Source organism: Ipomoea triloba, chromosome 7 (genome assembly GCF_003576645.1).
Source record: "Ipomoea triloba cultivar NCNSP0323 chromosome 7, ASM357664v1".
NCBI lineage: Eukaryota > Viridiplantae > Streptophyta > Magnoliopsida > Solanales > Convolvulaceae > Ipomoea > Ipomoea triloba.
In genome coordinates this window covers 1,578,598-1,604,315 of record NC_044922.1, presented here as the reverse complement: position 1 = coordinate 1,604,315, position 25,718 = coordinate 1,578,598, and the positions used below count along the sequence as shown (strand labels likewise).

General features: G+C 31.5%; 2 protein-coding genes across 2 annotated transcripts in view; both read left to right on the top strand.

Annotated features, from left to right (window-relative positions):
- Nucleotides 1–4,060: 4,060 nt before the first annotated feature.
- Nucleotides 4,061–7,841, top strand: LOC116024874 (uncharacterized protein YMR315W). The gene is made up of 12 exons (XM_031265892.1): nt 4,061–4,256; nt 4,378–4,518; nt 4,852–4,900; nt 5,235–5,252; nt 5,955–6,070; nt 6,185–6,298; nt 6,512–6,562; nt 6,771–6,859; nt 6,953–7,013; nt 7,126–7,203; nt 7,349–7,459; nt 7,546–7,841. Exons 1-12 carry the CDS (start codon nt 4,128–4,130, stop codon nt 7,669–7,671), a joined length of 1,083 nt encoding a protein of 360 aa, XP_031121752.1. The 5' UTR covers nt 4,061–4,127; the 3' UTR covers nt 7,672–7,841.
- A 4,451-nt stretch (nt 7,842–12,292) lies between these two features.
- The window catches only part of LOC116025419, a 21,861-nt gene continuing 8,435 nt past the window's right edge, over nt 12,293–25,718 (top strand). Inside the window, exons 1-10 of the mRNA XM_031266641.1 lie at nt 12,293–12,962; nt 14,221–15,310; nt 15,396–15,701; nt 17,088–17,333; nt 18,316–19,604; nt 19,851–19,888; nt 20,601–21,567; nt 21,809–21,858; nt 25,305–25,396; nt 25,530–25,640. Of these exons, the coding sequence (XP_031122501.1) occupies nt 12,445–12,962; nt 14,221–15,310; nt 15,396–15,701; nt 17,088–17,333; nt 18,316–19,604; nt 19,851–19,888; nt 20,601–21,567; nt 21,809–21,858; nt 25,305–25,396; nt 25,530–25,640 (4,707 nt within the window). The 5' untranslated portion in view covers nt 12,293–12,444. The remainder of the gene's footprint in view (nt 12,963–14,220; nt 15,311–15,395; nt 15,702–17,087; nt 17,334–18,315; nt 19,605–19,850; nt 19,889–20,600; nt 21,568–21,808; nt 21,859–25,304; nt 25,397–25,529; nt 25,641–25,718) is intronic.

Below are 25,718 nucleotides of genomic sequence, written 5' to 3'. Positions count from 1 at the left end.
ACTCTTGTACATGAAGGTTACAAATTCGATTCTTTCCAATACCATCTCCATCGAGGGTCTTTCTAGCTCGGTTAACCATGTAGGTCCTATTATACAAGAGCACACCATTGGATAATAGTTGCAGATTTTTCTTATCATAAAAAAAAAAAAACGTTATTGGCATTTTTACACAAAAATAAATCTTTTTAATTAGCACCTGATCTCATCCTATATATGTATGTATATATATTGAAGGTGAGGAGAATATTGTAGTTCATGTGTATAGTATATTGAAGGTGTGGAGAATATTGTAGTGCCATACTTGCATGTGATGGGATGAAAAGGAGAAGATTATTTTTATATGAAACCATATTATTGTTGGAGGAAAAAGAGGTGCACATGAGGAAGCTAAGGGGCAGGTACAAATAGAACAAGAGATGCACTCATGCACATGTTGGATCTGCCAAAAACACCATCAATAATGCTACCTCATTTCCTTGCCTTTATTACCTTTACACCATTCTCATGTTGTGCCATTCTTTTGTCTTTGCATATTTAGTTGCTAATTATGGAATAATATTTTCATATCCTTGGCTATGGTGTTTACCCTAGGTCCCTAGCTACTTTTGTTTTCTTCGATCGAGCAGGTCTGGTGAGAGAGAGATCGTCTTTTTGGTTAGAATGTAATATTTATATATGAACTTTAAAAAGTATTATATTTTAATTAAAAAGTATTGGACATCTCATATGATATGGTCTAGGAATATTGTAGGGGTGTGTCATGCTTAAAAAATCGGGCAAGTGTTTCCCGACTAAAAATAAATTTTGTAGTAATAATAATTTAGATTGAATCTAAATTAGTTTTATAGTAGTGAGAATACTGTATCGAAATAGTAGAATGGGAAAAATAATATAATTTTGAGAATATATATCAAATGCAATATTGCCACTACTCCATATAATCCAGATTCCTTATCGATCAAGTGGAAAGCTTACGCCAAAAACACCATAAGGAAAATTTAGAAACATATAAAACAAATAATTCCATTTAAAAAAAAATCTATCGATTCCCTTGGAACTTAGAAGATTGGCATACATTCTATCTTATTAGGATAACGACCATCAACTAATCAAGGAGCACAACTTTTTTCCTAATGTTTGAGCAAAGGAATCACATTCCCCATATAGATTCATTCAGAATCAAGAAAGAAAAAAATGATATGTCTTGTAATGTCATGTGGGTGAAATATGATTTTCGTATCTAAAAATTACAAATTTAATTATTCTTAATACACACTCAATCGAACATATCACAAGAGTCTTACTAGAGTCATTTATCTTTTCTATGTGATTTAAAAGTTATAAATTTTACTGTGTCTTAAGTTATTAACCAAATTTTTTGGTAAGATGAAATACAATTCACAAAAAACGAATATGAACGATGGTGACATGCACTTATTACAACTCACATAATTTACGACTATATTTGATAAAAATATAATTCAAATTCTAAAAAGGTAAATTAATGGATGATGTTCTCATTAAAATTACTAATTACTTAATTAGTAAACGAATCTTACATCATCTTGAAAATGATTTCGTAAACGAATCTTACATCATCTTAAAAATGATTTCACCTACATACCAATCATCACTATAAGAAGGGCCAAGCTTCTTCTCTTCTTGAGCAAGAAGTTGTGACAATCCAACTCCTACATAGAGCTTCAATGAAAGAAAATCAGTGCATTCTAGCAATGCTTCGATCATTTTACGTCTACTATATGCAACATAGTCGTTGGTGGTGCAATGGGAGACGCCGAGATGGCTATACTTTAAGAGCACGACCCGGCGTCGTCATTGCACCATTGACTGCCATATGTTGTTTCTTTGTCTTCAGGTGTTTATAAGATCGTGAGTTACAAATTAAAATAGGTTAATGCTTTTAGGAGGTATGGCTTATTCAGTTTTTTAATGATATAAATTATTCGATCACAAGTTAACTATATCATTTCATTTAGGGATGGCAATTGATAAGGTATTTGCACGTTTAGTTATTCTTGAACCTATATATTTAAATTTAAAACGTGCTACCACTTGCAAATCTAATTATCAACCATCTAATCAATATGTTATATTTATTAGGACTCTACCATCCCAGTTATACTTAACTTCTATCATGTGTATTGGTAAATATTTATTATGTAATTTACTGTGAATATGATTGAGAATTATGACCTAATCTGGCATTAGTGTTCAGGTTCCTCATGGCTGAAGGTAATGACAATTCTGTCAGTTCTAAGCGGACTATTTCCAAGGCCACTGCTTTGTTGCTGCCGGTAGCTCCCTTATCCTTATCCACAATGCATCATTTTGTTTCAATCAAGCTAACGAACCATATTTTGGCGTATGTAGCTCATCCCATTTCTCCAAGGACAAAATTTGCTTGGCTACATCGATGGCTCCTTTCCTTGTCTGTAAGTCACGCTCCCTACTACATCCGGTGGTGATGCTCCATCCGGTGGTGGTGCTGCTCCAGCTCCGGTGTTGAATCTCGCTTATGCGACTTGGGTGCAACAAGACCAATCCATTCTCTAATCCCCACAAATATCTATTCCATTGCCATCCATAATCCATGTTGTGTTCTTTGGCTATGCTAGCAAAGTGCCCATTAAATATTGCAAAGTGATTAATAAGGATGGGAAAAAGTATTACATAGTGGTAATTATGGCGATGCGAAGTAACATCAATGATCTTGCGGTTAAATGATATAAACTCATAAATCTAATTACTATAAGATTAGAGATTAACAATTCAAAATTTAATAAAATGTGACATAAAAAATTATTGTCATAGCATTTCAATATGTACACACATTTTACTTAATTTATAATAATTTGCAAGGTTAGCAATTAACGTACATTCTTTTCATTATCCAAACCTAATTAGACCTTACCCATTCTTGTCCAATTAAAATTTTGAAAGGTCAAGTATCCTAACAATACCTAACAAATTATCATCCCTAACTGAGTCCATATGTGAAATGCCCATCGCATGTCCTTTTAACCTTACAACTTACAAGAGTACAACCATTTAGAGGCTTGCCCTTTACCATTGTATCATCGATACTAAGATGACTACAAGGCTTTCTCAAAAAAAAAAAAAAAAAGATGACTACAAGGTCGATTGTATGGGCTTAGTGAATTGGATCATGGACCGACCCTATTGAGACTAGGTCCAATATGCCGGCATATTACCAATACCCAACAAGAGGTATACACAGTATAAGTTCAATAGTTATAGTTATACATGAATTCGGGTCTATTTTGCAAAGTAGTTTCATATTTATTTAATATACTAAATGTTTACAATTTGAATTGTGAACATTTAATTATAAACATTTGGAAAAAATAATTATAAACATTCGAGTCATTGTTATTTTTGGTCCTATAGTTATTGGGGTATAGTCAATTTTAGTTCACTTCATTAATTTTTGCCACATTGCACCCAATCTTATTTAGTTCTTGTCACTTTTAGTCTACCATTAAAATTCTCGTCAAATGGCCGTCCAAAACATAGGTATTTTCGTCTTTTCATGCTTTTGTCATCTCCTTTACCATTTATAGTGGTTTTTCCTTATACATTTTCATCCAATGGAAACCTAAATCTTTCTATGCGGTGTCTCCTATTTTGGACAAAGGGTAAAGGAGAATGGAGAAAGGAACGACTACAAATGTGTAAGAAAAACCACTGCAAAGGGTAAATGAGATGACCAAAGCATGAAAAGACGAAAGTACCCCTGTTTTGGACGGCCATTTGAAGATAATTTTAATGGTAGACTAAAAGTAGCAAGGATTAAATAAGACTATCCACAATGTGGCAAAAATTAATGAAATAAACTAAAATTGACAATGCCCCAATAACAATAAGATCAAAAATGGCAAAGACTCTAAACATTCAATATATAAATTAATGAATATTTAATATGTAAATTGTGTAGTTTCAATCTGAAATTATCTTGCAAGATGGACCGATAATTAGAATAATTTGCCAAAGTTAAATCACTACTGGCAAAGTGTAATTTTGAAGTGAGCAATTAGCCAATAGGCCATTTCCAACAACTTGATCTTCCGAGGAAGACAACTCTTCCAATGGCCGAATCTCAGCTCCCTCAAATAGCCATTCTTGGATCTGGAATTTTCGTCAAAACCCAGTACATCCCAAGATTAGCTGAAATTTCTCACCTTTTCGTTCTCAAAGCTATTTGGAGCCGCAGTGAGGTAATACCTCCACACCCTCCGAACACTCCCCAATCCATTATCGTCCCAGTGTTTTTTTTGAATACTTAACTTTCGGGTTCGACCAATAATTATAATTCCATCAATCTGTTTGCTTGTTTAGGAATCGGCTAGAAGCGCTGTTGAGTTAGCAAAAAAGCATTTCCCAAATGTGGAATGCAAATGGGGAGATTCTGGTCTTGAGGAGATTATCAATGATGCTTCCATCATCGGAGTTGCTGTGGTTGTTGCCGGCCAAACTCAGGTTTCTCATTTCTGGATTTAGTTTTTTTTTTTTTTNTTTTTTTTTTTTTTTTTTTTTTTTTTTTTTTTTTTTTTTTTTTTTTTTTTAAGGTTTAGTTTGGATTTAGTTTATTTGTAGGGCGATGATATCAATTAGAAGGCTTAGAAGCAACATTTTTTTTTTAATATTTTAAAATAGTGTATTGGACTCCACCCATATAACAACCTATGTGTTGCCAAGCATGAAAAGTTAACATATGCAAAGTTATCACATGTTTTATGACCTAAAATTTCTCCAAAATTGATTTTTTTTTTTCTATAAAAGATGGTGTAATTTTGAGACAAATTCTTTCAGGTGGAGATGTCCTTGAGGCTTCTCAAAGGAGGAAAGCATGTCCTACAAGGTATTGCATGTTAACATGTGATAATTGTGTTTTCTTCTGCTATAAATTGTAATAACTTATACAAGAAAATATCTTGAAGTTGATACAATGTACCTCTTTGCGAAAATCATGGTGTCTCTGCCTTTCACGTAATTTCGTTTCCATCTTTAAGAGTACACATTAACAAATGAATGTGTGGGTGTCCTCAAGACCCCATCTTTCCATCATTGTGAAGCACTTGAAATCTCTATTGCAATAATTGATAATGTTGCTTGCCTATATGCAGTTCACTAATGGTTCATGTCTTTTCTTTTGCATGCTTTGTGTGTTACTTGGTGAAATTCTGATTCTGAAGAGAAGCCAGCTGCTGCCTGTAAGTAGATGCCTTTTTAATTAGTTGAAAATGTGTACTCATAAAAAAGTTATTTCAAAATATGTATGTATAGCGTATTAGTAATGTACATTGTATATGCTTCTGCTTTTAACTTCTAATGTCTTGAGCCTTGTTCTCCCTACTTATTGATGGGACCTGACCTCGAATATTGAAATCCGATCCATCTTCTGAGGTTGATTTACAAAATTGTTGGTGTAACGTAGTGCATGTAACCATGCTGCCTGTTCTGTCTCCATTATAGTTTTAGTTTGTTGCGTCAAATTTTTGTTATACTATCTATAGTTGACTAAACAATATCTTTGTATAAGATAGTGGAATTGAAGAGTAGCAGAAAATGTAGGGATGGGCTTGAGAAGAGAATATTATTAATGCATAAATTGCTCTAACAATCTGTACATGAAAAAATAGTTCCTATATCACAAATAGCTACTGGCAAGTTTTTACCTAGGTCGTCTTTCCCTGATTTCTCTAATCTTTTGGATCTTTTGGCTCTTTATTATGGGCTATTGATGACTTGATGTAGTATTCCTTATTGATTAGGTATTTCATATTTGGTCCATGTGTCTAAGTTTGCAGAACTTCATCTTGGACTGAACCATTCTAATAAGTTTATCTAATTATAGAGTATGTTTGAGGATTTCATCCATATGACCATATGTATGGGAATGTTGTATATATCAGGCATTGCAGAGGCAGAGAACGCATTAATGCATTATAATTCTCTTTCTACCAACATGACTCAAAAACCAATATGGGCAGTTGCAGAGAATTATCGTTTTGAACCTGTTTTCACAGAGGTAGCTGTTTTCCAAGCACCAGTATGATTGGTTTTTTTTTTTTTTTTTTTTTTTTNTTTTTTTTTTTTTTTTTTTTTTTGTTGGCTTGCTGTGTAATAAATTATTGAATCGCAGAGCAAGAAAATGATTGCTGAAATAGGAGATATGATGAATGTCCAAGTTATTATTGAAGGGTCAATGAATAGCTCAAACCCTTATTTCTCAAGCTCTTGGAGGCGCAACTTCTTTGTGAGTCCCTTTGTTATACATTCTAGATTTTGCATAGTTGCAATTATTCAGAATTGCCTACTAGCTTTTGAAAACAAAGAAGAAACACGATTTGCATTATTTTGCATTATCTCATTTATCAGATAACTACTTTCTTTCGATGTCATGGTGCGAGCTAAGCAGTTTCAAACTCCTGTTCTGACAATTTTGAAGTCATTTTAATTTTTTTCTCAGGGAGGTTTCATTCTAGACATGGGTGTGCATTTTGTGGCTGGATTGAGAATGGTAATTCATAATTGACTGTCTTTCTTGGTGGGATATTCTGAGGTTTTCTGCTAGGGAACTCTTTACCTTAGTCCTATATTTATTCACTGTAACATGTTGGATATGTCCTGTGAAGAATTCTAACATGAAAGGCTATGAAAGTTCGATTATTTGATCTTCATTTGTAATTTTGATCTTGGAATGTTGACTTCATCTGTTAAATGGCCAGCTTGTTGGATGTGAGGTAACATCGGTCTCTGCTATGACTTCTCATGTGGATATGACATTGCCTCCTCCTGATAATATTTCTGCATTGTTGTAAGTTTTTTCAACTTTAATAATTGGCCATTTCATTTTGACAAATTAAAATGCAATAGTAACTAATGTTGGTGAATTTACTTGTCTTCCTAGTCAACTAGAGAATGGATGTTCTGGAGTGTTTGTGATGGTTGTATCGTCAAGATCACCCAAGGCATGACACATTGGTTCTCTTTACACCTCGAACGTTTTTCCTTTTGTCTTTTCTTGGGTAATTATGGTTAGAGTCAATACTCTCTAATTAGTAAATCCTTTGATTTCTGTAGATAATTTGGCGAGTTGTGGGCTTAAATGGAACCCTGCAAGTTGAGCGAGGAAACAAAGATGGAAAGCATGGCTACTCGGTAATTGAAACCCAACGAAATTGGCTTGTAGTCTTTTAGAAACTAATGCAAATGCTCACCTTACAGTTGCAAACTTTGTTTCCTTTTGAGCATGGAATTTTGGCTCAACTCCTAACAAATATATTTATACTCAAATCTATGTCAGGTATTTCTTTATATGGCTGATGGGCAGACCAAAAGCTTCTTCTATCCCTTTTGTGGTGTCCAAGAAGAACTCAAAACTTTTCTCTCAGATATTTCACTGGCAAACACAAAGGTAGTTTCTATATCTTCTCTCCACTTCTTGCTTCTTAGAGCGATTATACCTCAAATTTCTGTATTGTCCTATTGATTTCTTTGCAGGGCGGCGAGTTTAAAGCTGAGCCGCGCCTCTCTTTTGTTGAAGGGGCAAGGGATATTGCGGTTTTAGAAGCAATGCTTGAATCTGGAAAGAGGGAAGGTGGTCTTGTCCAAGTTAAAAAGTTTTAGGCTTTCTGCACAATTGAGACTACGACCAATCTTCTTTATTAATAATATATTCATGTTTTCACAATCAATATGAAGAATATAGTGGGATATTGCAATGCATGGCAATTGCATTTCTGTGATGGTTGAATAATGGAAACCTTTTCAGTATAGCTTAGTGTGGCCATATGTAACTTAGATTAGTATTAAATTAAATTAAATGATAACATCAATGGTGAAATTATGCAAAATGCAAAGCTTAAATGACTCACAGCACGTTTGGTTCACGAAATGAATTTGGAGGGAATATGAATACTATTTCACAGGGAATAGAATAGGTAAGAAATAGGACATGAATTGTATTCTGATGTTTGGTTCGCTGAAAGAATAGGCATTAGGAATTGTATTCCAATGTTTGGTTGGTTAAAATAATAGAAATGAAATGGGTTTTAAAGACATAAATACCCTTATACAAAATAATAATAATAATAATAATGATTATTCAAATAATAACAACAACAACAATAATAATAATAATAATAATAATATTCATAATCATTATCATTATCATCATTATTATTATTATTATTATTATTATTATTATTATTATTATTATTTGAATAATCATCATCATTATTATTATTATTATTAAAACACATGTTTATATTAATGAATTATTAATTAAAGGCAACTTAGTGATAGCGTAAATGTAAACGGGGTCTACGATTACGCTACGGATACGTGTGTTACGGGTGGTGAGGAATGTCGTTCGGCCGGTCAGACGGTCGGTCTACCGGTCAACGACTGAGCGGTATCGCTCTACGGGTGACGAACAGTGATAAAGAGTAAGCAGGAGAAAGACAATGAGCAAATTGCAAGTGTATTAGTGTAGTACTGATGAGTTCCCTCTTCTTTTTTCCTTAGTGAGGGGAATGACCCCTATATTTATACAAAGTGGATTCACTATGCACATGGTGTCTGATATGCAAGTGGATGGCATATTTGCATGGGCTGAACAGTCACTCCGCAAAATGCGCATTGGTTTGCTCGAAGTGGTTGAGTCACTCGAGGTGATGAAAACACGGATCCCTTGTTCCCGAAAAGTTGTCGGTCGTCACATCAAGCAACTGTTGCGCTCGTGAGTCTCCAATCCACAAGGTGTGTTGCTTCCAATCATGCGGTCGACGGACCGATTGGGTGACCGTCGACGGGCAGGTTGGTGACCGTTGGACGGGTGATTTACGGACCGACTAGTACATGTGCATATTTACCCATCACTTAGCAATTGCCATATTTATATTTATAATATATCTCTTGTTAACAATTCTCTTTTGTTAACCTTGTGCTCAATTGGCATGTAGTGGCCACCCTTAGATGGGAGGTCATGAGTTCGAGTCTCAGTGGTAGAGATCTCGAAATTGACTCTTTGTGCTTCAACAGGTTGAGAAAAGTATGTATGAACAGATACTACAATGTAATAGGGTCAGTTGTATTCAAAAAAAAGAGAGAGAGTTAATTCCAGAAATGATCCTTTCGACTATTGACTTTTACCAATTATTGTCCTCGACTTTTAATTTTACCAAAGTTGGTCCCTTAACTATTGATTTTGTATCAATTTTGGTCCTTCTGTTAAATCAATGTTAAGTAGGTGTTAAAATTGAGGGCAAAAATGTCAAATCAATTATTTTAACCTTTCTTCTTCACTTTGTTTCCCCTCCTAGTGGTGCCCTTTTCTACCATTTTTGCTATCACATAATAAAAAAAAACACATAATACAACAATAAAATATACAATAACACTCCACATCTAGTTAAAGAACTTACAAAATATACAATACGTTGAAAGCGCAATTCACGTGAAAATTAAACATTCGTACATGTTTGTCATGTCATGTCTGGCTAATTTCTTTGGGTAATAATGTGAGTCCTTTCTTTCCACGTGAATTGTCTTTATCAATAATGTAACTTCTTAAAAAAAAAAAAAAAAAAAAAAATCCAATTTCAGTGGTCCATTATATTCTTATTTGATCATTAATGCTTACCATTGTTCCAATTTCATACAACCACATTCTAAAGTTTTCTTTATTACACCGCATAAAATAGGACTTTTATATTTCTAATAAAATCCATCATTTTAATGTTTTAAGTAAAGTTGCATTAATAATATTTAAATATAATATACTCGTAATATATATTGGTAATCAAAATTAATTGTTAGTCCATAAAACGCGTTAAAAGCATGCATAGATACATACATACATAAAATATGTCTCTAAAGAGCAAAATAAAAATAAACCACTAATACTTAATTTTTAGTTTTTGAAACATTATTTAAAATAATTTATAAATATTTAGTCTTTTATAAGTTATACACTAACTAACAAAAATTATTTACTAAACAACTCTATAATTTATGAACTAATTTCTCATCACACCTCAGCCCATTGAAGGTGCAACGGCAAATTATTGCATGGACCATGGTCCACACAGCTGTGTGGACCATGGTCCATGCAATAATGATTGAGGTGCATATGTGCAAGTTGGCCATGTCCATGTGAAACCATTCATATTTCTTTGTACTGTCTTGCTGGTTTCTTCGCAAGACCGAGTCAAACAGTAGTGTCATTAAGTAGTGCAGTGTACTGATAATTGATGATACGAACAATTTTTTTATTTTTATTTCTGAAAAAAAAAATGATATGAACAATCTTTGGACAGTGATATGGATTGAATAGTCTAACCCACATGCGGAGTAGTAATAGAGTCCTTTATGTGTACAAATGAAATAGGAAAAAGAGTTTTACTGAATAGACTTTTAATTTATATTTTTTAACTTTTATTTTTTAATGTTACAAAAAATAATAAGTTGTATTCTCAAAAAAAAAAAAAAAGTTGTCTCCACCCTGTAATTCTCAAAAAAAAAAATGTCTAGAAAAAAATTGAGTGATGAAGTAAAAGTTGGGAGTATAATTTGAAATTTCAAATAGTATTTTCTTTAGGATATATTCTCAAATTAAATTTTTAATGTAGATATCTTTTTCTAAATCCAACATCATGTAAATGACTTATCCATGCTTGTCATGACTCTCTACCACAGTTGGACATATATACTAAAAAAACAAAATACATTTTTCAAAATCAAGTTAAAATTTGACTCATCAAAAGATACATTTTATTTTAACTACTCCGTATTTTATTTCTTTTTTCATCAGTTAAATGACCAACTTCTTGGATGTGAGGTAATATCAGTCTCTACTATGACTTTTGGGTAAAAGACCAAAATAGGAAGAAAACTAACACTTTTAAAAATTGGTACAAAAATGAGAAAAACTCATTTCTAAAATGCGTTTGTTGTCAGATCCGTTGAAAAACAAACGCAAATGGAACTTGCATTTAAAAAGAATTAACAAAAATAAAAAGAAGCAACGCAAGTGGGACTTGCGTATCATTTGCGTTTGTGTTTGACCAGGTCTGACAACAAATCCATTTGATAAATGAATTTTTCCTATTTTTGTATTAATTTTTAAAATGTCCTATTTTTGTCAATAGTTTTTGTTTTCGTCCTATTACTGTGTTTTACCCGTCTCCTCATGTGGATATGGCATTTCCTCCTCTTAATAATATTTGTTGACATTGAAAATTTGATAAATACTATAATTTATCAAAAATTAGTATATCTGAATATATTTTGGATAATATTGATATTATCTAATTTACCAAAAGTTTGAACTTATCAAAACTCTTTATCTTACCACTATAAATAGGAACTTTTATTTCTATGTATTCATCCTAGGAAAAATCATAGAATCAGTTTCAATAAAATGATTATAAATGTAAAAGCTCCTCCATGAAGATTATATTGTTGCTCCATAATTGTGAATATAGAGTTTAAATTGTTAATATTTAATAATGTAATTTTGTATATAATGTAATTTTTTTTCAAAAAAGAAATAATAATGTAATTTTGTATATTGAGATTTAAAATTGTGAATATATAGTTCTAAATTTATAAATATAAAATTTTAAAATTATGAACATAAAATTTTAAAATTGTGAATATGAACCCGAGTCCATAATATAATTTCCTGCCCAACTCACATGCGGAGTATTATTGCGAGTCGTCCTTTCTTGCCACAAATGAATTTAGGTCGTTATTAACTTGTAAGTGGATTGGAGTGGCGCTCATTTATGTGAAAAGCAAGGGTTAACAGTTAATTATTAACCGAATCATAAAAAAAAATATTATTTATGTACATAAAGTACATTATTTGAATATAGAACGTAAATTATTTTATATATACTATCAAATGATATAAATTCATTATACAAAATAGTGTATTTTTAATATATTAAAAATGTACATAGTATTAAGATAAAGTATATTATTTGAGTACTAAAAATACATTATTTTGAATAATATACATTTAATACATAAATAATGTAGTTCTAATATATTAAAAAAATTCTTTTGTTTGCAAAAAAAAAAAAAAAAATTCTTTTTTAATGGTCCATAATCCATATGGTCGACATAATAATTTGCCTAGTGGAGAGTTATGGGACCCAACGGTCCTTTCTTTCTACACATTAATTGTCTTTATTTATCAATTATTGCTTCAAATTTTAGCAGAGTGGCGCCCAGCTTTTCTAAGACGACTTAGCTTTTGTACAAAGTCACGGCTATTGTAATTTTGTTTGTTCATCATATGCTTTTCAGATCAATCTCCCTTCTAATTACTTCCCGGCATGCGTTAGAGGAACCCGACCGGTCGAATTCCGGCCATATCAAATATATGGCCTGATGGCTTTTACCTCTTCTTCTTCTGTTACTGCTTCGCCATCCACTCAGGGATGGCCGTATGATGTTTTCTTGAGTTTTAGAGGTCCAGATACTCGTCACACTTTTATAGATTTCCTTTATGAGTCGTTGAAACGTAGAGGGATTCGTACTTTCAAAGATGACGACGAAATGGAGAAAGGAGACTGCATCTCCCCGAGCCTATTAAAAGGTATTCAAGAATCACAGTTTTTTATTCCAGTCTTCTCCAAAGGCTATGCATCTTCAAAATGGTGTTTGGATGAACTTGCAATAACGATGGAATGTCCTGATGAAAAGTTCAAAAACCAAATTGTGGTGCCAATTTTTTACCACGTGGAGCCTTCAGATGTCCGGAAACAGGAAGGAAGGTTTGGAGATTCGTTCAAAGGATTGCTTGAAAAAAATGGCAAGGATGATGAGGTCAAGGTAAGAAAATGGAAGGAAGCCTTAAAAAAGGCTGGCGAACTCAAAGGGCATCATTTGCAGAATGACTATAACGGGTTTGATTTCATTTTCCTATTCTCATATGATTCATCTTTAATTATGCCTGCCCTTTAATTTGCTTCTTTAATATTTGCTCAGTTGTTTTTGTGTGCTTTTTTTTTTTTTTTTTTTTTTTTTTTTTAATTTCTATGCAAGTAGTGGTTATAAGTATTGAATAGTTTTTTTTTAAGATTCTGTTACAATGCAGTATCTAGAACTTATCACCTCCTGAGAACCACTTTAGGCATAGATTACAAGGTCATTGCATAGTTTGTAAGAAAGAGAAAAAAAAAGTTGTTTTGATTTTTTTCCTCAATACAATATTTAATATTGAAAAGGAAAAGATAAAAGTAGTATGAATATTTTTGTTAGTATAGACATACAATGTCCGATAGAGAGTTATTTCCACTTTTGGTCCCAGACTATAAAGATTTTTAGATTTGATCCCACGGTTTTGAAATTTCTACCACATTTGATCATTCCAATCAAATTTTGGCCACATTCCGGTCACCGACAATTATTTTTCGACGAATGAATTCAATTAAGGACAATTTTGTCATTTCATTTTTTAAATTAAAAGAATTAAGAAAAAAAACAGAGTTTTATTATTAAACAAAGAGTTAAAAAAAAAAAAAAACGCGTCTCACTGACCAACTAACACACACGCCCCAAGTGGCAGCCGCTATGATTCATATAGTTTTATTATTATTTTTTTATTTGGCCGTTGCTTGCACAACAACGGCCACAAATTCTATTTTTTTAATAAAATTATTTTTATTTATAAATTGTTTTAGTTTATATAATTTGTTTTATGCATGTAGTATAAAATTTTAATTTTAAATATTATATTTATTAGTAGTTTAATTTTATAATATGGTATGTAGTATAAAATTTTAATTTTAAATATGATATGTCTAATTTAAATATAATAACAATAATAATTGTAATTATAACTTTTATAAATTATAATGATAATAAATATGCAAATAATTTAAATATAGTGAAGTAAAATGATGGGTCTAGCACTGAGAAAAAAATTAAAACTAATGAGGAGAAGGGCTTTTGAGATTGGGTGAGGTGATGGATGATGAAATGGATATTGAGGCTTGTAACAACTTGAAAAAAAAAACTTAAATTATTGAGGATGCCCTTATGGATTTTCATTAAGAAAACAACTGCTACTTTTTCTAATGCATGAAAGGATGGAAATTTTATATAGATGTAGTCTCAATGCTATCAATGTTACAATTATTGATGTTAGTTCAATCTTGTCAGATACGAAGCAAAATGTGCAGAAGGAGTTGCAGCCGACATACATGCTCGATTGAATCAAGCATCGGTAGCCTTTGAGGATAACTTAGTGGGGTTGGAATCTAGAGTTAACAACATTATTAACTGGTTGAGATTGGCATCTGATGATGATGATGCTGATGCTCGGTTCATTGGCATTTGTGGTATGGGAGGTATCGGTAAGACAACAACTGCAATGGTTGTTTTTAACAGATTTTCACACCAATTTGATGGAGCTTGTTTTCTTGCCGATGTTAGACAACATAATATCATTGAATTGCAAAAAACCCTTTTAACAGAAGTCCTAAAAGAAAAATCAGGAGTACAAATAAGCAATGCCCAAGATGGAAAGGCGAAGATAGGGATGAGGCTTAAAGGGAAAAAGGTTTTGATTGTTCTTGATGATGTAGATGACAAGCTGAAACAATTAGATGAATTAGCTGGTGGTCGAGATTGGTTTGGTAGGGGTAGTAGAGTAATTATAACCACAAGAGATGCAGGAGTATTGCGTTCCCAAGGAGTTGTTGAAAAGTATATATACCCAATAGACAAATTAGGAGAGGAGGAAGGTATTCAACTATTTAGATCATATGCCTTTGAAAAGGAAGCTAAGACTGACTTTGAAGAACTCTGTGGATCAATTGCGCGTTCTTGTAAGGGTCTTCCATTAGCACTTAAAGTTTTGGGAACTTCTCTTTGTGGATTAGATGTTGCTGTCTGGGAAAGCACTTTAAAGGACCTCAAGGACAAGGCCGATAATAATATTTATGAGACGCTTAAGATAAGTTATAATAGACTAGATTCCAAAAACAAAAAAATCTTTTTACATATTGCATGTTTTTTCAGACACAAGAAGGAAGAAAATGTAAAAGATGTGCTTAAAAGTTGTGATCTGCAACCAGACAGTGCTATGCGTGACCTCACTGAAAAATCTCTTATATCAGTCACAGACTATGGAACAGTAGAGATGCATGATTTAATCCAAGAAATGGGTTGGCATATTGCAAGAGAGGAGAAACCTAGAAGCAGGGTCTGGCAACTTAGGGATGTTGATGATATGTTAGACAGAGAAATTGTAAGGCATATATATAATTATTATTATGTATTGAAGATTGAATTTAAAAGATTAAAGTGTGTACTTTTCTGTTTTGTTCTTTCAGGAACCTAAAGACATAGAAGGTATTGACTGCGAGGTTAGTGGTTGGGGTGATCGTTCCGTTGAAATAAGTATGAAAGAGATGAAAAAATTGAAGATGCTCAAAGTTGGTGATCTTGATCGTGTTTTCCATCTCAAGGAAAACTACGATCACGTTTTCCATCTCAAGGAAAACTATCTCCCTAACAGTTTGAGGTGGCTTGAATTTTACTTCTATCAGTTCACTTCATTACCAGAAAGCTTTGCACCATCCAAGCTTGTTTGTCTTTCTTTGCGGTCCAGTTCTCTACAAAATTGCACGATCACTCAGGTATATTATTCTAATCTCACTTAATTGCTATATATATATATTTATATATATGTCAAATGCGGTTATGACTTAACGTGCGATCGGTGCGATCGCACCATTAGGTGATGTAAAAATACACCAATCGTGTTAGAAAACGCACAATAATGAAATGCACCAATACACCACACACCAAAAAAAAAAGTACCATACCTCCCCACACCTAATGTGCATTTCCGAACACTGGTGTGTTTTGTGCTTATGCATACCTAATGGTGCGTTTTTTGGTGCATTGGTGTATTTTGTGCGTTTCGTAACACTATTGGAGCGTGTTTGCATACCTAATGGTGCGACCACACTAACTGCACGTTAAAGCCTAGCCTCACTGAAATTTGGTCATATATATATATATATATAGTTTGGTTCATATGAGAATCACTTCTCAAGTAAAAATCTGTGGATAAATCCAAATCATTGTTCTTCAAGATTTTATAGAAAATTAAGTAAACAAGGAGCATAGTCATTTTCATAAATATTACAAACTTTTGAAATTTATAATATTTATGAAAACAACTTCATCTTTTTTTTTTTTTTTTTTTTTTTTTTCAACCTTCAAATCTATTAGATCAATGGTTTGAATTTGTCCACAAATACAAATTCTCAAATGAGGCATGGTTCTCATGGGAGCCGAACACAATATATATATATATATATATATATATATATATATATATATATATATATATATTATATATTATATGTAAGTATGTATGTATATGCTAATGTTCAAGTTCATCCACATGTTCATGTGAATCTCGTAAGATCCTTCGTAATATACATAAGCTACTGCATGAATGCATATACAGTAGATTGTTTGCACTCATGCTCGGTGAATTGCACAATCTAATCTGTGTGCATTTGTGTAGTATCTTTTATGCATTTATGAAGGGTCTCACATAATCACGGTAATAGGTGTTTTCATTTGATTTTTCTCTCTCTCTCTCTATATATATATATAGGATTGTGATCATATAAGAACCAACCTTCCATGAGTGCATGAGAACCAATCTCATCCATTAAAAAAATAGATCTACGAATTAGGTTAATTAAATGGATTAAAAACACACGTGAATATTAGGCATTATGATGTGTGCATATTAAGCATGTGTTGTGTGCAATATAAAGACATACTTAATATGAACATATCATAATACCTAATATGCTTTTTAATTCCTAATTAATAACCGTAGATCTATTTTTCAAATTGATGAAATTAGTTCTCATCGATTAATGACTGTTGAGGATGTTCTCATGGATTTCAAAAAAAAAAGGATGTTCTCATAGGATCACATATGTTCATCAAAGACTTTATATATACTTGTTCTATATATTCTCTTTCTTTTCTTGCAGAAATTAGACAAATTGACCCTTTTGGATCTTAGCGGGTCCAAGGCTTTGTTAGAAACCCCAGATTTTGATTGGATGCCAAATTTGAGGACATTAAACCTTCAATACTGCGAGGATTTAAAAGTGGTCCATCCATCTATTGGAAATCTTAACAAGCTTGTTTTATTGGATTTAAGTGGATGCAGTAATCTTGAGAGTCTTCCTAGCTTCAATCAAGTTTCATCTCTCAACTCTCTTGATCTTTTGAATGCATAGAACTAAAGAATTTTCCAGAAATAAAGGAAAGAATGCCACATCTAGTGAGTTGGAATTAATAAATGTTGGAATCATAGAACTCCATTCATCGATCCAACAATTGCAAGGCCTCACTAAGCGGTCCACGATATAAGAACTGGTGCAGTGTTATCATATAAATATACTAATTTAATTCAATAAAATTATCATTGACTATTTGCTATTAGGAAATTAGATGGCTTGGCTATGTTATTATTACGAGACGTGAGTGTAATCAATATATATATATATATATATATATATATATATATATATATATATATATATATATATATATATATATGTAAGTATGTATGTATATGCTAATGTTCAAGTTCATCCACATGTTCATGTGAATCTCGTAAGATCCTTCGTAAATATACATAAGCTACTGCATGAATGCATATACAGTAGATTGTTTGCACTCATGCTCGGTGAATTGCACAATCTAATCTGTGTGCATTTGTGTAGTATCTTTTATGCATTTATGAAGGGTCTCACATAACTCACGGTAATAGGTGTTTTCATTTGATTTTCTCTCTCTCTCTCTCTATATATATATATAGGATTGTGATCATATAAGAACCAACCTTCCATGAGTGCATGAGAACCAATCTCATCCATTAAAAAAATAGATCTACGAATTAGGTTAATTAAATGGATTAAAAACACACGTGAATATTAGGCATTATGATGTGTGCATATTAAGCATGTGTTGTGTGCAATATAAAGACATACTTAATATGAACATATCATAATACCTAATATGCTTTTTTAATTCCTAATTAATAACCGTAGATCTATTTTTCAAATTGATGAAATTAGTTCTCATCGATTAATGACTGTTGAGGATGTTCTCATGGATTTCAAAAAAAAAAGGATGTTCTCATAGGATCACATATGTTCATCAAAGACTTTATATATACTTGTTCTATATATTCTCTTTCTTTTCTTGCAGAAATTAGACAAATTGACCCTTTTGGATCTTAGCGGGTCCAAGGCTTTGTTAGAAACCCCAGATTTTGATTGGATGCCAAATTTGAGGACATTAAACCTTCAATACTGCGAGGATTTAAAAGTGGTCCATCCATCTATTGGAAATCTTAACAAGCTTGTTTTATTGGATTTAAGTGGATGCAGTAATCTTGAGAGTCTTCCTAGCTTCAATCAAGTTTCATCTCTCAACTCTCTTGATCTTTTTGAATGCATAGAACTAAAGAATTTTCCAGAAATAAAGGAAAGAATGCCACATCTAGTGGAGTTGGAATTAATAAATGTTGGAATCATAGAACTCCATTCATCGATCCAACAATTGCAAGGCCTCACTAAGCTATATTTGGATAATTGTGAACATCTTGTATGCCTTTCTAACGGCTTCTGTGAGCTGAAAAATCTCAAAGTTCTTAAGATTGAAGATTGCGGAAATCTAAAATCATTGCCAAAAAATGTCAAAAGTTTGAACTCGTTGGAATATTTGAGTCTGAAAGGAAGTAATTTTCGTTCTTTACCTAAAAGTTTCAATCAACTCCCTCGCCTTCAACACCTTGACATCAGACATTGTAGTGAACTTAGAGTGTGGTCTTTACCAAGGACTATAAGGCAACTATATGCAGATGCTTCTTTTGCCCTTCATGGAAACATAGCTGTCATAACAAAAAAGTGCTCAAAATTACAGTCACTCGCATGCTCTTTTGATGAGTATTTTGATGATAGAAAATGGCCAGGGCATTTTTTAGCTGAGATGTGTATTTGTTTTCGGTCTCAAAGAAAGACTCCTTGCAGTGTTACCTTTCCAGTCTCTTCAGAAATGCGTCTAGAAACCAGCAGGACTAATAAGTTGAGATTATTCCAATACCGATGCTATGACTCAAATGGTATCTCCATTTCCTTCAGGTATTGTAGAAGCCTTGTGGGGTTTGCTGTATATTTCTTCTCTTCAAACGATGAAGATGTATCGGAAGAACACTACTACCAAGAAAATGATGATCTGCATTGCACAGTCACAGCCAAATTGTCACAGAAAGATAATGGAAATGAAGTTTTTGAAAGAGAATATGTGATTGTCAAACTAGATAGTGAAGAAGGAGTACATATGTGTTTTCTCTACATACCATTTAGTAGTTTGTGGCCTGCAGAATCTAATATTAATATAAATAATGTAAGCCCAAATTACTTTTTAAGATTTGAGGTGAACTTTATGAATTCGAAAGCGACTTCAGATTGGGGTTGCAGTTTATTATATGAAAGGTAAACATATTAATTTTGGTTCCCCTTCATTTATCATCTTTCTCAAACTTTTTAATACTCTACTATATAATATGGTACTTTACTAGTAGTTCACTTTCCAATTTGTTTTAGTTTTCTCCTTTATGTAGGCCAATGAATTCATATCAAGCATAGTTATTTATTTTCTAATAAGAGTATTAAATTCTACTTTTTAATTTTTCAATAAATAAAAACTCTATTTATGCATAGTATTTTTACTTTTTTCAGGAGCAATACACCAGCTAGTTGGGATAATAGTGGTTCAGGTACTCATACTTAGCTCCTTTATACTATTATATTATATCATACTATACTATGGTTCTGTTTGACATGCCTAACTGAAAATCTAGCTCAAAACTGAAAGCTGAAAATCTAATAAATGAAGTTAAAAAGCTAGTAGCTAATAAACTAACTGATTAAAATTAAAATGATTGGTAAAACTAGCTGTTGAATAAGATGATAAGTGTAAAAAGACATAAAAGGGTATTTTTTACAAATTTATTTATATGCTAAACACCTTGTGCTCAGATAGCATCTCTGTGACTTTTCTTAAGTTCTACCAAACAAAGCCTATATTTATTATTTTAAACATTTTATTTTTTAAAAAATTATTTGTAACTTAAAATAAGCTATAAGCTCTAACATAAGTTTTACTAACCAGAGCCTATATATATTTTATACCTTAGGAGGATGCTTCGTTCAAATTAGAATATTCTCCATATAAGATATGCATGATAATATGAGCATTAACTTTATCTGGTTCGAGTTAATTATGCCATAACCTTCACAAATGTTATATAGCTGCTAAGCTAGTTTTTTAACTTTGCCATTTAAAATACACATATGTACATGCGTGTGTATTTGTTTAAGTCTTTCTTTGTTTATAAATATATTAATGTGTATATAAATATATCTATATATTAATTAAGATATTAAACACAAACTACAAAAAAAAAGGTTTAATTTCTTTAATGTCAGCAGGATGCACAACTAATATTGGACCCTTGGGCATATTGGAATACTTGAATCTCACCGAAAAGAAATTTGAACATTTTTTACCTGAAGACATCAGTCAACTTCGTCGTCTTCAATACCTTGACATAAGTGGTTGTGGAAGAATAGAAAGGTTACCAGAACTCCCAGCTACTATAGGGGAACTATATGCAAATACTTATTTGGCTTCAGAAAGCAACATAGTTGAGTTCGCAACTAAGTATTCAGAATTATATTCTGTCTCATTCTCTCATTCTATGTATGATGACCAAGCTGCCTCTCCAGTACCTGAGAAGTTGGCTAAGGAGTTTATTCCCATCACACAACCTTTTCTAAATAGAAACACTCCTTTTGCTGTCACCTATCCTCTTGACTCTTACCGTGATTATATTATATGTAAATGCTTCAAATATCCTCATCATGACCCACACCACGATCCTTGCAAGATCTCCATTTCTCTTGATCCTACCTGGTATAATCATAACTTTGTGGGGTTCGTTGTATGTTTTGTGTTTCCAAAAGAAGTGAGATGGGATACACACCCAGACATTCGCCCTTTTAGGTCTTGTCGGCTCATAACCAAACTTACACACAAAGATAATCGAAGTGAGCCTCCACTCCAAACCGAATGTGTGATTGGCAGACTATATGATGAGGAATTTGATGGGAGATTTGATGATGAGGAAGATATTGTATGCTTTGTGTACATACCATTTAGTAGTTTGTGGCCTAAATCTAAAGTTATCACGGATGATACTACCCCCAATCATTATTTGGTATTCGAGGCATCAATTCAAGACTTGGAAATTTCAAAAAATATCTATCTTGAGAATTATTTGAAGACTCCAACAGAATTGAGTTGTGGAACACAATGCAGTTGCGGAACACAATGGAGTTGCGATTTATTGTATACAGATGATGAATCATTAACTAAAGAAATACGGCGAAAAAGGTATATATATATATTGGGCTTGAAAATTATCATTTATTCCTTAAAATTATGATTTTCTTTTAAGTTTTAAATTTTACATATAATCTTTTATGTTCAATATTGTTTTGCGGTTTTCCTTTTTCAATTTTATATTTTATTTAGGCTAAGGAATTATGTATAACTGGGACAAACATTTGTTGTTCTTTCAATTACTAAAAAGAAAAAAAATAATGCTTATGCATTGTGCTTCTACTACTTACAGGGAGCTTGGTTCTTTTAACAGGGAATCTGGTTCTAGTGAGAATGATTCAGGTACTCACTTCAGCCAAGCTTTATATTATCATACATATTCTTTTAAATTATATCACATATACTTTTATAATCTTTAATATTTAATTTGTATGAACACCTATCCAAACAGCAAAAACAAAAATATCTGACAAGCTCAGCATTGGCAATGCTAATAACAAGTTTAACCATATGTCCTATCTAACATTTTAATTATTTTTCCTTTCTACTTCTGATTTCTTGAGTTTTAAATTTAACTTTCTTATAACATGAAAGTAAGTAAATCGCCATTCCCAAAGAGCAATAATAGGAAGAATAATGGGAACATTTTAAACATTTTATTAAATAATAGGAATATATATATAGGGTTGACTTCATATGAGACAAGCTATTTAGGTGAGAAATGCGAACAACGTGAGTGCACATAGTCTACTTCACGAATGCACACACCCTAAACTGTGTGCACTCATGTACGCTAAGTGCACACACTTTGTGCTGTGTGCATCCGCGTAGTAAACTGTGTGCACTCACGTACTAGTTCGCATTTAAAGACTCTAAAGGGGTGTTTGGTTCACGAAATCTTAGATTACCCCAAGTAATATGATTACCTACACAAAGTTAATGTGAGATTTTGAGAATGTAGAGCTTCGCTACCTTCAAAGTCACCTCGAATTTTCTTAATTCACCTAAACTACTACCATACCTTTTATTACTCTTCCTTCTTTCTGCCTTGCTCTTTTCTTTCCTTCTCTGCAACCCATCTTCATATGTTTTTATAATTTCATCTATGAATTGTCTCCGTTTCTTAGTGTTCTGGAGTAGATTAATAAGCTTCTTTTTTTTTTTTTGTTTTTATTTTGTTTTGTTTTTTGTTTTTTGTTTTTGTTTTTTGTGTGATTGTTTGGTTGTTTTTGAAATGTTGTGATATTAGAATTGCTGCCAACTATATGTAATGTGATGTATCTCGGTTATCATTCCAAATATGTTTGAACAATGGTGGTGGGCTAAAAATGTTAGAGAAAATATAAAGCAAATACTATCTTGTAAAATATTATGAGTATTTAAAAAAAAAGATTTATTTTTTTTGAAATAATATAATAATTTGTATTATGTTTTAAATTTTTTTAATTTTATGGCGGGCGAGTATATACAATATATTTTTTTTAATAATAATATAAATTGATATATATATATATATATATATAAAGAAAAAAAAATACTAAATGCTATTACACCATTATATTATATATTCGTACACACATAGGCATTGATTGTTCAATGAGCTTCAATAGATCAATCGTTCAACTACCGAGTTTATACACAAGTTACCTTATATATTTTAATATTAATAAGATAAAAATATGGTTGAAGTGCTACTTCCTTCATCGAATTTTGTATGCCTTATATTTTATTTAATGGTAAAAAAAAAAGTCATTTTTTCACCTATTTTCTTCAACATTTTTTTCTAATATTTAAATTCATTTTTTTAGTTTAATTAGATTTTATGTAATTTTGACTTACTAAACTAAATTAGCTTATAAATAGTTTGAGTAAAGTCTTAATTATCGGTCTTATACAAACACTAGTTTTATACGCGCATTGCGCGAATGGGTTAATGCCTAATATTTATATTTAAATAAATATTTGAAAGTATATCAATGCAAGATTATATAGGAGAAGTTTATACATGGGTAATTGAATGTCGAATTTTTTTTATTTAAATATCTAACTCAAAGTATATGAATCCAAGATAATATAGAAAATTCATTATAATTATTACTAAAATAAATGTTTGCAACCTTGTAAAATCGATAGTCTAAATATTTGGTCTAAAAATGATAGTCTAAATAAATACTACTTTTAATTTGAATTTTTCTAAGTGTTCTTAATTCTCTTTTGAGTAACATTGTCATTGTCTTCATCTTTACTATTTGTTCTCTTCCTTTTTGTTGGTAGTGTGTTATTTGCAATTCGGTTATTGTTGGTAGCATAGATGACAACGTCATGCAATGAGATTATGATATAGGAGCTATGGACTTTCCTTTAGGTGTTCTGCTTGGGATTCATTTGGTTTAACCATTATTGTTGAATGAGTTATTGTGGATAAAGAAATCCCTAGTTTAAGAAAAAAGATTAAATAAATTAATAAAAATTTGAAAATTTAAAATATTATGTATTCCAAATATATTAAAAGGTAGTTTCTCGCTTCAATTTGCTGGGTAATGGGTTATTTGAGTACTTTCATTGTCAACAAATCCCCCAAGTAATTAATATGATTGGTTTCAAACTATTCTTTTTTATTTTTTTCATGGTATTAAAGAAATACATATGTATCATTTTTTGGTGTAACTACTAATTTATTTAATTCAATAAGAGTAAAATAGAATGATTCAACTTCAATTTGTTGGGTTATTATTTGAGTACTCTCTTTATCAACCAATCCCCAAGTAGTTAATATAATTAGCTTCAAATTATTTAATTTTTTTTTCATAGTATTAATAAAATACTTGGTAAATAAATATATAACATTATTTTGTACTATAACTTTGATATTTAATTACAAGATATTGTAAAAATAAGATAATGGACAATGTAATGAATATCAATTGATAAATTTGAATGTAAAGAATCTTTGCATGAGAGAAAATAAAGACAATATAACTAATGAAATTATTTCTCTTATTTAATTTAATTTTTTGATAATGAATACTTTTTTCAAATAAAGGTATTGTAGACACATAATTCTAAATTAAAGAAATACAAATGTATCATTTTTTGTTGTAGCTACTAATTTATTTAATTTAATAAGAGTAAAATAGAGTGAGAAACTTAATTATGTTAAATTTGATTGAGATGAGGTTCGAATCTAAGACCTTTCTTATAGAAATTAATGGGTAAGTTAAAAGTTAACGGAATATTAACGGAGAAGAGAATATTTAACGGAAAACTTAACGGATAATCATAAAAGTAAGGTTAAATTAGGTAATCTCTATTAATAATATTAATCTGAATTATCTTAACCATCTATTTGATTAAATAATTCATCTGAACCATCCATTTGATTAAATAATTTGACCGCCATTTTTTCTACCCATTTTAGGCCTAACTCTCTTTGGCTCTTATTAGTATAGTAGATTTTGAAAAGGTGTAAATATCAATCTATAAAGTAAAATAAGATGAATGCATGCACAATTAATGCATACATAAACGTTGTTATTTATTAGTGTGCGTAACAAATATATTCGTAATTCAATCAACATATACCATATCATTCATAAATCTTAACTAGAGTAAATAACATATTTTAATAATTAATACACCGTATAATTAAATAAAAGGGGTTCATGCAAATATGTTGACATGATAATTTTAAATACGTCAACATGTTAACAAAGCCATTTTAAAGATTAGCCCTTTATTTTTATGTGCAATTTCATGTCTTGTTGATCGGCTTTGTTGACAATTGCTAGGTCCAAATAGAACCGAACTATGGGAGTTCACTAAAATTGTAGATGGAGTTCAATGCCGAATGGTTTCCATGCCAGAGTGCTTTGATACTGAGGTTTGTGAACTATTTTCCCTTTATCGACAGAAAATTAGTGCTTTAAATAATAAATAAGATGTAGGTGTTTAAGCGTATTTAATTCTCCATGAATTTCAATACTTACTTGGATGTTGAAATGGATTTTATTAAGGTTGCCCGACTTCTTTATACAAATTCTGGTGTTGGCATCTTGGCTCTTAGCTCAAATGGTATTCAAAAACTGTGGAAATGTCCCAACAATGAACAAAACCCAACCGGAAAGGTAGTGAATAGGTTAAGAGGTTTTTTTTTTTTTTTTTTTTTTTTTTTTTTTTTTTTTTTTTTTTTTTTTTTTTTTTTT